This window comes from Anser brachyrhynchus (assembly GCF_964034855.1).
Source record: "Anser brachyrhynchus genome assembly, chromosome: Z".
Classification (NCBI taxonomy): domain Eukaryota; kingdom Metazoa; phylum Chordata; class Aves; order Anseriformes; family Anatidae; genus Anser; species Anser brachyrhynchus.
Window position 1 is genome coordinate 29,137,864 of NC_137697.1, and position 15,147 is coordinate 29,153,010.

The 15,147-nt window shown below is 36.4% G+C and overlaps 1 protein-coding gene across 36 annotated transcripts in view; it reads right to left on the minus strand.

Annotated features, from left to right (window-relative positions):
* Positions 1–586: 586 nt before the first annotated feature.
* The window catches only part of MPDZ (multiple PDZ domain crumbs cell polarity complex component), a 103,392-nt gene continuing 88,831 nt past the window's right edge, over positions 587–15,147 (minus strand). For 33 of the 36 annotated variants that reach the window (XM_080573659.1, XM_080573642.1, XM_080573638.1 and 30 more), the window contains 12 exons: positions 13,703–13,848; positions 13,299–13,382; positions 12,997–13,190; positions 12,612–12,759; positions 9,390–9,476; positions 7,758–7,854; positions 7,047–7,090; positions 5,887–6,009; positions 4,814–4,918; positions 4,556–4,668; positions 3,629–3,752; positions 587–2,785 (listed from right to left, as the gene is read on the minus strand). In XM_080573659.1, coding sequence (XP_080429785.1) covers positions 2,639–2,785; positions 3,629–3,752; positions 4,556–4,668; positions 4,814–4,918; positions 5,887–6,009; positions 7,047–7,090; positions 7,758–7,854; positions 9,390–9,476; positions 12,612–12,759; positions 12,997–13,190; positions 13,299–13,382; positions 13,703–13,848 — 1,412 coding nt within the window. In that variant the 3' untranslated portion in view covers positions 587–2,638. The remainder of the gene's footprint in view (positions 2,786–3,628; positions 3,753–4,555; positions 4,669–4,813; positions 4,919–5,886; positions 6,010–7,046; positions 7,091–7,757; positions 7,855–9,389; positions 9,477–12,611; positions 12,760–12,996; positions 13,191–13,298; positions 13,383–13,702; positions 13,849–15,147) is intronic. The other 3 variants (XM_080573656.1, XM_080573635.1, XM_080573665.1) reach the window with 1 other exon arrangement.

The window sequence follows — 15,147 nt, forward strand, 5'->3', positions numbered from 1 at the left end:
AAAACTATCATAACCAAAAGAAGAACTTAGTAGAACAGTGCCAGTACCTAGCATCTTGCAGAACTAACCCCTGTGATAGAAAAGTTGCACCGAATACCAAATGATGAAGTAAACTAATCACTCTAAGCCTGCTAAGTTTATTACACCTCATAATCCATTGCACAGCAGACACTAAGTCGTGGTCATGGAACAGCTGTCCTGGCACAGGGGCTCGGGGAGATCCTGTGCTCTGAACCAGCACCATGGTCACGGCTAAAAGCAATATTCCAGGCTGCTCAGCTCAGTGTTTTGATTGCTCGTGTCAAGAACCATACCCAACAGACTGCTTTTTAAGCAGATTGAGAAATGATTAAATACTGTCTGTTTTAAACAAGCAAGGCACTCTCTTATTCATTTCTAAATAGTTTTGGTATCTTGTCTTATTGATGTGCTAAAAGACTGTGAGTGAAGCTAAAATCTGAAAATCCAGATAAAGCAGTTTTTACTAGATGGCTCACACAAAGAGCAATATCATTAACTTCTTGTTATTAATTAAAAAGTTTGGATTAATCTTTCACAACAAAATGAACAAAGCCAGCACACACCAGAAACGCACCTGCAACTTTATTTCTTCATCACTGAGAGTTTGGTATTTATTTAATTAAATCCCCCATTTAGACACAACAGTAGTAACAAAATATCTGTACACTACTTCTGTTACAAATATAGATACTATTTAAAGCGACCTTACACACTCTAATGTATGCATCTCTTATTCTAACCAAGGAATAAGTACACAAGAACAATTCAGTAACAACAGCCAGTAATGGTACCATCTGTGTACTTTCATTTTTTGCCAATCACACTAACTTCTAGAACAATTAATGAGACGAAGTTTTTTGTTTGTTTGTTTGTGTTTGTTTTTGTTTGGTTTTAGTTAACTCGCTTAGATCTAGATACCATTTTTGTTAATACTATTTCACAGACATTCCTAATACTGTTTTTGTTTCTCACTAATACAAATGCTAGTCTTTCACATCTTCCTCTAATAATCGCCTGACCACTGCCTGCATTTTCTGTTCAGAGAGTTCTCTTAAATGACAACTGATGTGCCGACCTTCTTGCTGCGAATTTTTTTTTTTTGCTAATCAACATGGTCTTGCTACTACAGGAAGTATATAGCATGCTAATCAGCTAGGTGTATTTCACCTTCAACATATTTAGTGGCATTTTTATGCAGGAAGGTAAATCATGGGCAAGGTGTGCTTTATCTGCCAGATTCTGAAGAGCCAGTTTGAAGAAGCAGAGCCAAAGGCAGACTACAATCAGCCAGTGGTATCAGTAGGTATGATTTCGGGATAAAGTTTTAAAGACTTCTTAGTAAACTGAGGATGTTGACAAATTTATTGACAACTCTGCTATCCAAATAACAGCTTCATGGCTGCATCTTTTTTACCAGACAATATCTTGCATTTGCTCCTCTTAAATTAACAACCCCCAAATAATGTTTGTGACCCTCAGCTGTCCTCTTCTGCTTGACACTGATGCAAAGACTTTCACTGCTGTCTCACTGATCCCCTCTTCTCCACTGGAACTGATCTTCAGCCGTCTACCCACCATCAACCGCTGGTTATAGCCCTCCTCAGTCCAGGAAGGACCTTATCTTTGCTGATATTTATTTTATAATGACAAGCAACACTGTAACACTAACATCTTCTGCATTGTATTAACCTATATACACAAGGCTGTATATTCAGCTAAGTAAATATATCCTGAGCGGTTTGTTCACAGCTCTGATTCAAGCAGCAATCAGAAACTTCGGCGCTAAGACAGTATTTAGCCTTGCCCATTGCAAGAGGACAACCTTTGCTTACACACATTTCACACTAGGGAGGTTGCTTTCACTCCCACATAGTCTAGAAAAAAACTACTGTTATGAAAGAAAAGTTTAATCCTTCTAATACTGCAGTTGCTGGGCACTCTCACTCACCAGGATAAGTCTCCACTAGCAAATAAATTTTTCAGCCTGAGAACAAATCCCCACCATCAAAAACACAATTCAAACACAAGCTAAAACCAAAACTAAACACAACAAAAAATCCCCTCCCAACTCCTTCTACTTGGTCATTGTAGAGTAATAGAAAAAAAAAAAAAGTCCATTAATTATGTGCCTCCACATTACATGCTTTTCCTCCTGTTCCCCAAATTCTGTATTTTGTTAATACTTTATTTCTCCAATAATCTTATTTCTGTTTTCTGACTACTTCTGCCCATGCCATCGCCTTGTTGATTCAGTGACTTTATTGTTCTCACATATTTAAAATATTCAAAGCCTCTTAGGAAAACATTTAAATTTTGTTGTGAGGTTATTAATGAAAACATTTTTTTTTAGTGTCTTACAAGTATTCATTACAATATTACTAGGAAAAATATTCATGTCTTTGCCATAGGTGACATAACTCCATCCCAGTGGTTTGACAGTAGGAGAAATACTTCTATTACATACAAAAATATGGTTAAATGTTATTTTTCTTCAGTGACGTAACACAGTCCTGTGAAGCGGGAAGAGCGAGAAGGCTATACAAACATTTCCATTCTCTTTGCTAAGCAGAATGTAAATAATATAGTCTTGTCGATCCTACCCCTTTCAGCAGCTAGTTCATGACAAAACAGTCAAAGTGACTGTTCCTTTCGTCCTTTTCAGAATAGCAACCGCCTCCTCATGGGTCACCCCTTCTAAACTCTGCCCATTCACAGCAATGATTTGATCTCCCCTCTTCAGGCGTCCATCTTCTGCAGCTGCACCCTGAAACAATAAAACATGTAATTGCAGACTCATGCATTTCTTTTTCTCCCTGCCGCACATTCCCAATGGTCTGAATAAGATGGGTACAGTACACAAAACCCCTTAAAACTTTTTTGATTGAGAGTGATTTGACTACAGTCAATCATAGAACAGCCTGCTAGTACTGCAGTATGTCCTGCGTTCTCTAACTTTCACAACACTTAGATCTAGAGGATGGATCTAGAGGATTTTTATATTACTTTAATCCTGTTGGTCTAGCTAGTATAACTTCTAGTCTCTGGTACCATAACAGCAAGATTTTCAAGACCTGAAATAGCTTCCACAAACTGGAAATCCAGTAACCAAAACCCACCTGTTAACTTTGACTTACAACAAACATTTGGGATTCTTCATTACATTTATTTTTTAACTCAGGGCTGTTCCCTAGGGCAGGCTATACTCATAAAATCCAGTCAGTACCTGAACTTCTCCAAAGGTCCAGATGAGTTCAGTTATTTTATGCTGGTCTACCTTTCAGGCTGTAATAAATTGGTCCCTTCTATTACTTGAAGAAAATGAATTCTAAACATAAGGTAGGGGGGTTGTTTTTCAAAGTATGTAAACATTTCCAGTTTTGAGAGTTGAAAAAGACTGCCATATGCAGAGTCTCATGCACTTGAAAAATTCTGAATCTTCCTGAAACTCTATCCTTCAAATAATGCGAGCACATTTTGATCAGAACTTGCACTGGTCAAGAAAAGCTGTGAAAAACTGTTAATCATTTGGCATCGAACTCAGGCCATGCTATAAGAAAGTGGCTGCTGTGAACTAATAAATGGATTGACTGAACACATCTACACTTACCTTTGCAAATACTGTCTTCACATAAATGGGTAAGTCTCCATGAGGACTGCCATATCCCCCCACAATACTAAAGCCTAGGCCATCTGGTCCTCTATCCAGAGTAATGGTCTTGTACTGAGGAGGCCTAATGAAAGGGAAAAAGCGTTGCTATGTTGTCTGAACTTACGATTTAACATGTATAATGTTCAACCAAAAACATTTTTTCTTTCTAGTTAAGCAATGCACTTCCATTTCCTCTATAACTACAAATGTACCTCATGGTACAATCTTCCTAGCAAACACCTTTAAAAATCCTGGAACCCTTTAGGCCTCCTAAAAAAAAGTCCAAAATTAGCAGCCAATCGTTATCTTGCAAGATTTAATTGCTTCTCTCCTACTCTGAGTTATGATTGTTTATTTGCATGTATGTGTTTATACAGACAACTCGTAGGTATATCTCCCCACATTAACTTTGACTACATGAATTTTGAAGTTCTATCTTTTAATGTAGGTTTGTGTGCCTAAAGAACCCCATTCTCTCTTTCCCTGTTCCTGGAAAAACACCTCAGATTGATGACATAATCTGAGGCAATACTTGTTTACATAGCTGTGTCTTGTAGTATACCAGAAGTGGTAACATTTGTATACCATGAAAGTCGTTTTTTTCTGATAGCCTAGTGCTAAAAAAGTACATTATAGAAACGAAAGTACCACTGCGGAAAGAACCTTGCTATGTAAGTCTGAGAACAGCGATTTGGGGTGTATCAACTAATCTTAGGTACCTAGGCTCAGTGAAATGAAGAAAGCCGTATTTAAAAAGAAATCAAATCACATTTTAATTCTACAGCAGGGAAAACAAAACAAAACAAAACAATTTGTAAGCATTTTAGGTTGAGTTCCACCTCAAGTAGCTGGCTACATAGACTGTATTATTATGTATTTACTGACCCTAAATCATCCTGAAAAATGCTGGTTGAAGTTAGTCCTGCAAATGTAAAACTGGACGTAGGTGGCTCCTGCTGCTGACCAGTTATAACACTCACATCTCCTCCAGCTACAACCTAAGAAGAGAGTTCAGTAAAATGAGTTAAAAAAAGGCCAGTAAAATAAGAATGCTGATACTAAAATAATACATCATAGCAACTAATGTTCAGAAAATATTCCAAATGTCACTGGAGGTTTTTTGTTTTTGTTTTTGTTTTTTACCTGCAACTCAATAGTGCCCGAAGCATTTTTTAAGAGGCTAACAGCTTGGGAGTGAGTCATGCCCTCGGTAGATGTTCCACAGATGCTAACAATCCTGTCCCCCACCTGCAGAAGAAAATGTAGAAAAGATAACTATCAATACAAGTTTATTTACATAGATTTATTTGGCATTTTCTTTCAATAATAGCAGATCTGAGTACTTAGAGTTAGCTACAATTTATCAGTGACATAGGGCAGGAAGAAAGAAATTAGGAAGAGTGCATGGTACACTTCTCTCAAAGGCACAACATCATTGAACTACATAGTGAAGTGATGGAAGAGTAGAAAATATGAGATCAGAATTAGCAGATCAGTGTTTAAGTTTAGTGTATTCAGTGTAAAAAAAATAATTGTTCTTTACAGAATTAATCTTAATATTCTAGAAGGATATGGAAAATCATCTGAATACAGACAGGTTGAAGTAGTACATTATCTTAAGACATATTTATATATATTTATATATATATTTTATATTTAAATTAATCCTGAAATATATATATTTAAATTCATCCTGAAATAACACTGTCTATTTTCCAAGGAACATTAGTCAAATTCAACAACCTCTGATATAAATTGAATACAGTACACATGTAAGTGCTGTGTGTTACGACTACTTACTTTGACTTGGAATCTGAAAAAGAATTCTCTATCCTAAGACAGGTAAGCACAGAGAACATGAGATATGAAACAGACTGCATACATACAGGAACAACCACGAGACTCACCAGTGTAGCTCACTTAGAGAATCCATCATTCTGAACTAGGCTTCCTACTTTGAATTTTCACAAGTTTATCAGCTGTATGATCCAAGATTTCTTTAGGACTTCCTTCCCAAGTTAATATATCCTTCAGCAATTACCTTTTACCGTGTCACCAATCTGAGTTACTTTATTGTCAATCCAAATAGCAAAAATTCTTTTCACAGCCAGAAGCAATCATGACTGCATCATTAAACTGCTACCTTATTACCTGTCTAGAGTAATTATTGTGCAGTACCCATACAATCTTTATAACCTTCTTAACAATTAACTTACTCTCAGTTTCTGAGTCTGAGCTGCAACTCCATTTGGATGCATCATGGCGATAAATATAGGAACATCTCCAAGGGGACTTCCTACACCTCCAGCAATGCTCACTCCTAGTGAATCTGCAGGGCCCTATTATTGTAATGAAAAAAAAAAAAGATTTTTTTTTTGGAAAGAAAAATACATAGAGAATTGCAGGCTTACCTTAAAAAATTAATAAAAATCCTATCTTATGAAAATCAGAATATGCCTGTCTCAAGCCATTTTTTAAAGTTAATATATTTTGGAAAAGCACAGAGCGCACAATACATAGTTCTTCCCATCAGCGGAGGGTGACAATTTACTGACTCAGTTATATGTTTTTTCTTAACCAAACTGAATACTTACAGAAGTCAACATCAAACCCTTAATGTCAGCATTTGTCTGGCAAGGAAAACTGTAGATATGGGATTGATTGTCCTTTTTTATCAGCCTCCTATTAGGAACCTGCTGTAGATGAGAATTAATCTTTATGCTCCCCCTAGTGTCCCACTATTGAACAACAAAACTAGTAATTCACTGCTGTACAATGCTCAACTACCTAACCACCAAAATTGCTATCATAGATAGGTATTCACAGATTCAATGTTAAAAAGAGAATAGTTAAATACAATCTGCGTAATCAAGGAAACTGGATCCCAGGCAAAGTCAAATAAATGCATGTGTTTTAGACAATCAGAAGCAGTCTGTAACTTAGATCTTATGCTCCCATCAATGAGAAAGGTAATTGAAACCCAGTTGAAAAACTGGCAGCTGTCATGTAAAGGCCTATCTATTAAAAATACATGTCAAACAAATGTGAAATACAAAACAACAGACTTGCAAGTTTAGTACAGTTCCCTTGGCTTCACTACAACTGCCTGGATTTAACTCTGTTTGGTAACACTGTTACTAATTCTCTCTCCATTTGCTTTAAAAACAGGTCACAAAATGTGATGGTGGAAGTCACACTTACTTTACTTATAAATATGGGCAGTGGAGATCAGTAAAACCAGTAGACAAATGACTTAACTACTGCCACATCAGTTCTTCCCTCTAATGATTAACTGGGTGGCCAGACTTTCTCCTTTACATACACATAACATCTACAGAACCTTTCCTGATACATACCACTTTATGCTGTAACTTACCTTTTTTATCTCAACTGTTCTTAATCCCTGTATTTCAGAAGCTGCTGTCAGATAAATTTAAAAAGGAAAGTTAAACTAGTATATAAAAGAAACTTTTCCATTAAAGTCATCCAAGCCACTCTGATGATTCTAGCTTTCTGCTGCTTCATTACAGACATACATTTCAACACAGATTTTGAAAGCAGCTGCCATTAAATTAATAGCATTGAAATACATCTAGAATGGGTGAAAAAGTCATTCATTCTTTCAATTTAAACAACTATTGGAGTAAATTGCTAAGCAATGCTTATAGAATAGAAACTATTATTTGATAGCGATATTTGGGTCACAAGTAACTGGTGTAAATCTGAGCACTGGAGAGCTATTACACAGCTATTCTAATTTAATGTAGTATCCAGAATTGACCACGTACTTTCCAAGAATGAGTCAGACAGCTTGACTGAAGACATAATAAGATTCAACAAAAATAGTTCTCGCTCAACTTAGATTCTCAGCATCTAAACTGCTGATGTAACACCTGCTAGTTTATTTTATAAAAAGTGATTCAAAGAGATATATGACGTACTGTATAATAACCACCACACCCGCAACATTTTAATGACTAAGGAATCACTTTCAGGCCTATAGTATACAATGACTATGTGTTAGAGAAAGCAGATCTCAGCTACCAATATACAGATATAAATTACTGAAAGGGCCATAAAAACTTACAGGTATTTTTCTTCAGACCGCTTTCAAAGACCTCAGGTGCACTTGAACCAGAAGCTGGAAAGCTGAAGGATGAGAGACTGCCACTTCCTTCACTGACCTAAATACAGTGTTACACTGGGATTAGAAAGCAGTTTCAGAGTCCCAATTTGATAAAATTGTAACCCATTGTATTCAGTGTATTTTACAAAATATTTTTATTATTTATTATTATTATTATTAAAAAATATTTTTTTATTCAGTGTATTTTTCTTGCTACTTTTTCTGTGCCCAGTTAAAGCTGATACACTGAACCTCTGTATGTTTCCTGGACACTCTGGAGGGCTCCTTGTTTGAAACATGTCATTAGACCAACAGAGATCGCGTGATTACAGACCCATGCAACAGGTTGCTTCTGAGGGCCAGACTGTCCCCTTATTTCTACATATGTCATCACTTCAAAGACCTTCTGGTGAATAAGACAGCCACCATTATCAAGGTAGGGACACAATACAAAAGACAAATCTTTACATATCCCCACATGTATCCTCACAGTCATCCAGACACTCCATAAGCTAAAACTAAGATTGGACTCTACACTCAGTTTCACCTACACAATTTTCCAGCTTCCCCTAAACAATTTACAGAATTTCCACTACAGCCTCAGGACAATGTAAAGGAACAACATGGCTCACAGTGGTTTTAGTTCATTGACTCTTACCGACTCTTCTAAACATTCAACATTGTGAACTTCTTACTTAATAGCTTAGATTAATACCACACAGAGCTTGTGTATTTTTGTCTGGACTGGCATTATCTTTTGAAGAGATACTGACACTTAGTCCTTAACCCTTCTTAGCCTATTCACTTCAAATTTCAGAAAGAAAAAGTCCCAGTTTAATTAGGATTCACCTTAAACTATTTACATCTATGTTCAATCACTGACAATAGTGATGGTGATGTATACCAGGTTTATAACTACAAAAAGTTCTAAGGTAAGTCGTGAGCTCTCTCATTTCAATAACTCCTACCTGAAATCCCAATACATACATCGGCACAGAATCACAATGAGAGCTGCGACCACATAAAGGATGCATTCAAATGCAGAAACTGATGTGAGTTATAACATTAAACAACATTAAAACAACAATAAAACAAGTAAACTTAGGAAAAGCCTGACAGAAAGGGTGAAGGTTTCCTGCTTCTTGTGACCAAGATTATGGTAAGAATATGAAAGGTATAGAGAAATTCAGTAAGATTACTGAAACAATACCCCATTGCACTCAGCACCCTCCAGGTAACAGGTGTAAACCCTACATCAACTTGTTCTGGTAATGAAGACAATCAGCTCTTCCTATTTCCCATGCAAGAGCTCTAAGAATCAGACTAGACAACATAGTAGAGCCTGTAATCCACTCTATTATTTCTACTATATACTCTACTATAATATCTACTCTACTATTTCTGGAATGAACTCTTGGCTGGATCACGTCTTTAACTGATACAACTAGCTAAAATGAACATGTAAAATGGCTACCAAAAAGCTGCAAAGTACATGGAAAATAATTTTCATCATAAAATTAACTATTTTTTTTTGCTTTCACTATTTAACCACATTTTTTTTCTTCCAGACTAAACAGTTTTACAGTTACAAACCTGGCTGCTCTGGGATGTTCTCCTCTCAGAGTGGAACGGACCAGCTTTTATTCTTCCAACCTCTAGTCTTACCGTACCTAACGAACACTAAAGAAAGAGTCATTTTTAATACACCTCTTGTATCTACAACATTAAAGCCAACAACAACACTTAAGTCACTTATTAGATGGTAGAAGAAGAAAAAAGCATGGACAGAGGGGAAAATACAGGACTAACAACCCTGTGGTGAGAACTGAAAAGACAGAGTTTGCGGCAGGACCAGAACCATACCAACTATGACTGAATGATACTATTGAATGATATTCAATACAGACCTGAGAACTTTTCGGATTAAACAGTATTCTAATACAGATGTGAGGACTACTTATGAAGCCTAATTCCATTACCTTTTATTTAAGGAGTAGTAGTCTTGGCTTCTAAATAGTAATGCTAACGTGTACTTTCAAGATGACATTTTTCAAAGAAGAATAAAAGTGGAGTATTTTCACGATAAGCACTAAAACAGTACAAAACCTCCAAGTATTAATTAGTATTTCTGTTGATATAGCTGATAGTGTGGTATTTAAAGTGGTAGTTAGCAATCTCTCTCCCACTCTTGAAATTACCTGTTAATATGGATCCATACTGATGTAACTAAAGAGATTTTGGGTGGGAGGTTTTCCAAAAATCTATCTGTAGTTTAAGAGACCTTTCTGTATCTGACTCCCAAGAGGAACTTGGGTGATATGGATTGATTGCACATTGGAAAATCCATTCCAATGCTTCCATTAAGCATTGAGTTCTTAAATATACTATTAGGCATTTCATGTATAAATACCTATCTCAGATGAAAATTCACCATGCAATCAAACATCTAGAAACCAAGATGTTAGGCTTATTTTGATAACGGATAGGTAAGGTGTTATCACAAAAACACTTCAGAAAATAGGACTTCCAAAATAATATAAGTAGTGTCAAAAGAACATCTATCTATCTGCAACATATTTAAATACAGAAATTTCAAAGTATTGTTGCTATTTTGCTTTTCCCTTTCTTCCACTGGGAAGTTGTTATGATCTCTGGTACCTATGCAACCAAAGAATTTACTGTTACAGATGTCTGCCTTTATTTATCATACCTTAGCTGTATTACCCTAAGAGAGGTTCAAAAATCTATCAGAAAATTCACAGTAAGAAACAGACCAATATATCAAACTCAACAACATAATATACCCATTCAAATAGGGTTTCTAAACCTCCGTAGCTAGCATATACTATTGATAATCTCTTAGAGCTGATGCTAGGAGAGATTTATTACTAAATTACTTTTTATTTTTTTAAGTAATACTGACTTCTTCACGTCCTGGAAAAGACGTGATCAGGGCTCAGACATAAACAGTCTTTCCTGCTGCTTTCCTCCTGTAAAATTACCACATCCTCACATAAAATGCAAGCCCACAAATGAGATTTTGAAGTTATTATGTGTGAAAGTGGGAGGTAATACTTTCCATCTGAACTTGTGAGTAAATCACTTCACATTCTGTCTTCTTACTTTTTTTTTTCCTGGAGTCTCCTATTTGATAAATCTAAAGTCAAATGAGTGGAAAAAAAACTATCAACTTTTCACATATTTGGGGGATACATAACAAGAAATACTGCAAGAACGGGAGGAATTTTCACACATTCTTGTGGTTTTATGGCAGTTTAAATACATTGGGATTTTACAAAGATTGTAAATAACTTTCTAACAAAATACATTTTAGGCAATTCAGGACAACTCGCTGTAGATCATTCACTTGTGAATGAAAATAGAACTGATACCTGAACTAAAAATGATGACTGCCTGTGTGTGAGTGATCATGCTTTTATCCATTTTTACTGTGTGAAAGAAACAGAACCATTAATAATATCTGAGATATTTTAGACACCACATTTCTCAGGGCCAGGACAATTATTTACAAGTACCACCGAGTGGGATGAAGTATCAAAAACTTAAACATGAAAATAATAAGTGAGACTATTAATTAAGTATACTCAATTGTATACTCCAAAATGCTTGCCAACTAACAAAAATGATAGAAACTTTCCAAATGAAGCGGCATTTTAATTAAGAAGAGATGTAAAAGTGCAGCATATGAGGAAGAAATACTTTGTCCAAAGTGCAGCATGTGAAGAAGAAACCCATTGTCCTTATATCCTTATATAAAATAAAGTATCAGGTAAGAATTGGAAAGTACTATTACCCCAAAGGAATACATTAACAAGTTCACTATCAGAACACAGATGCAGCTGTGACATTCTCAATTATTGTCACACACTGAAAATATATATATACATAAAAAAAAGAGCATACCCTAGGAAAAAAAAAAAAAAGGCTTGAAGAACTATTTAAGACCTGCAAAAATATACCTTTTAAAATAATGCAAAGCATGATTATGTCTACATACCCAAGAGTCAGCTATCAATAAAGGCTGTTAAATTTTTTCCAGTGGAGCGTTTTCATTGAAAAATGCTGACTCAACAGAATCCTGACATGCAACCGAATGTCTCAAAACTCTGTATGGAAAACAGACAAACTGGCTGACCAGCTGGACTTCCTGCCAGACCACAGGAACTGTTGTATGTATGACTTCATTCTGATTTGGAAATGGAGGAGATCAGAAACACAGTATTTACTGAGAACAGGAATTCTGGTTCTGAGAACGGCAGCCAGGAGGTTACTTCACTTATCTTTGTGAGAAAGTGATTTCTTACCCTAGATGCCTTGCTCACTGAGAAAGGCATTATAAAATTTAATGGATGCAATGTGACACAAGACATACACAGAAAAAAAAAAAAAAAGATAAACATTAACAACTGTGAAAGCAACCACTTTCTGGCACAACTACACTGATGAGTTCTGTATAATTTAAAGCCAATTCTAAGTATCTTTCTAAAAATATGAGATAGTTAAACAAGTAGGCATTTGTTGGATAAAATACAGTATTAAGTTCTAGATTGCTCTAGGTAATGGTCTTTTATTGCCCTATAAAGATATGGCAGTCTGTGCTACCACTATTCCCACTTTTATCAGGCGAAGTATGAAAATCTGAACTCTCTAGCCTTCAGGAATTTAAATTCAGATCCAAAGCTTGTTCTCCCTGACATCTCAGCAACAGTCTGAACACAGGCTGAATAAAACTTAAGCTTTTAAAAGTCTGGATCTCAATTCTTCACTTTTAACCATCTCATGTTTTCCTGATACCTTTAGCAAAGCTGCAACAGCCTCCTGGTTAGCATTTCGAACATCTTCTCCATTCACAGTCAGTATCTGATCTCCTTGCATCAATCTCCCATCTGTATCTGCTATTCCTCCTTTGACGATGTCTGACACAAACACCCCTGTATCATTTCTGTAAATACACACATGAATTCTGAATTACAATATTGTTTAAGGGTCACTTTTATGGCTTGCAGTTGGGAACCCAATGAATACTGTCTCATTTTTCTGATGAGTCATGTTGAGCTAGTTCCTCTAGGAATGGCACAAGAATGACACATACTGCCTTTACAGGATTTGAGCACAGCACCCCAACAGAAACACACGAGTGACCAAGTCCCAGACATTGACTGTCCGTGTATGTTCATACCTTTTCCCAACGATACTCAGGCCAAGGCCTTTGCCAGGCTTCTTTTGGAGCTCTATAATGAGTACATCATACATATCTTCCTCCTTGTACTGGGCCTCGTCTCTGTACACCGTCAGGCGAACTTTTTGGGGAGTCTGTCGGAGGACATTTATTGCTTCATCATGTGTGGCATTCCTGAGGTCAATCCCATTCACCTACAATGTAAGCATACATAGATGAAATATACAGGACTTTCCAACAGACAAATGAAAGATGTCTAGCTAGCAAATGAAAATAAACAGTGACCAAAGAAGTAAGTCCACCTCTAATATCTGATCTCCAGCCCACAGTCTCCCATCTTTTGATGCTGCTCCTTCTTCATATACTTCATGGATAATGATTGCTCCCTGTGGATAAGCAACAAAAATAAATTGCATAGTGAAAGAAAATGCCCCTAACTTTGAAGCAAGAGCTACAGAAAATTCCTGCTAAAATTCATTGTTTTAAAAAAGTTAGAATAATGACAAATTACCAAAATATTTAAGAAGTTCACTTATACTTTCAATCTTAAAAGTGTTTTTTTTTCTTTTTTTCTCTTTTTTTTCCTGATCCTTAGTAACTTTCTATAGAAGTGCCACAGAACAAATGAAGACAAAATCTCTTCTAACAGATATTTTCATTTCTATATTATTATTTCATGTGAGTAACAGGTATTTTTCCAACCAACCAGCAAAGTGTCTGCTCCTCCAACAATGCTCAGGCCAAGACCAGTCCGTCCTTTGGAGATATCAATGGTTGTTTCACATCCAGGAATAATGGGACAAGTAGCGGGGTCAGAAGCTAGTGTGGCTGGAGTTGAAGATCTGCTTGTATCTAAAACAAAATTAAACATCCTAGTTACAGGATTAACTAAACATCCTAGGTAAGACAGCTTAGTATCAGAAGAGTGATGTTAAAATATCATTTTGAGAATCCATACTCTATAGTAAGAGCTCAAGAGTCAATCTACAGGAAACATACTTATTTCAAAATGCCCACATAATACCACCCTCCCTTGCCCTCAGTCAAGTACTGTCCTGTGGTTTTAATAGCAGTTGTCCTGTTTCTAGGTCAACAAGCACCTGGATCACAGTTTTAAGTTTACTGAGATAGTATCACATACAACATGCTATATTTGTACTACCTACAAACTCTTAGAGTTTGGATAGCCAAAGAAGCTATTGTACACAACAAATGCTATTTCAGAGATAACTAAATATCTATACCAGTAACTCTGCAACACAGATCACAGATAAATAAAGTGCATACAATGTATTACATACATGGATGCAAAGATGTCAGTCCTACCCTTTTGTAATGGGCTAAGTCAAGGTCCAGCTAACTAAATATTCTGTCTCAGACTCAGATTTGTACCATGAGAAAGAATGTGAAATACAGTGGTATTTTCCAAGTCTACCAGTACTTGGTCAACCAAAGGTTGTACGCACACACCATTCTATCTAGGAGCCCTCAACAAGAGCTTCTATACACCAGTCACACTTTTAACTGACCACTGACACAGCTTTTGGAAGCCGTATATCTCAAGGTGTAAATATCATAGAATCATAGAATGTCTTGGGTTGGAAGCGACCCTAACAATCATCTCATTCCAACCTCCCTGCCACAAGCAGGGAACCTTCCACTAGACCAGCTTGCTCAAAGCCCCATCCAGCCTGGTCTTGAACACTTCCAGGGATGGGACATCCACGTCTTCTTTGGGCAACCTTTTCCAGTGCCTCACCACCCTCATAGCAAAGAATTTCTTCCGTATAGCTAATCTACCCTCTTTTAATTTAAAGATGTTACCATATATAAATAATATATATAAAGTTAAAGCCACAATTAGTGTAAGTTCCTACAGTGTATATGGTGTTAAAAAGTTCCTTACAACTTACATCCTTAGGTATTAATTTATGTGTGATCACACACAAATTTTTTGAGTAAAAGTTTGCAAATAATACTAAACTGCTAAGAGCTGTAGATTTCCCTGAGAGTGCCTTGCAGAGACATTAGAGACAAATTAGAGGGCTGGACAATCACCAACAATATTAAGTTCAACAAGAGCAAGTGACAGATTCTACACCTGGGAAGGGACAATTGTCGCTGTATGCACAGACTGGGGGATGGGAGGCT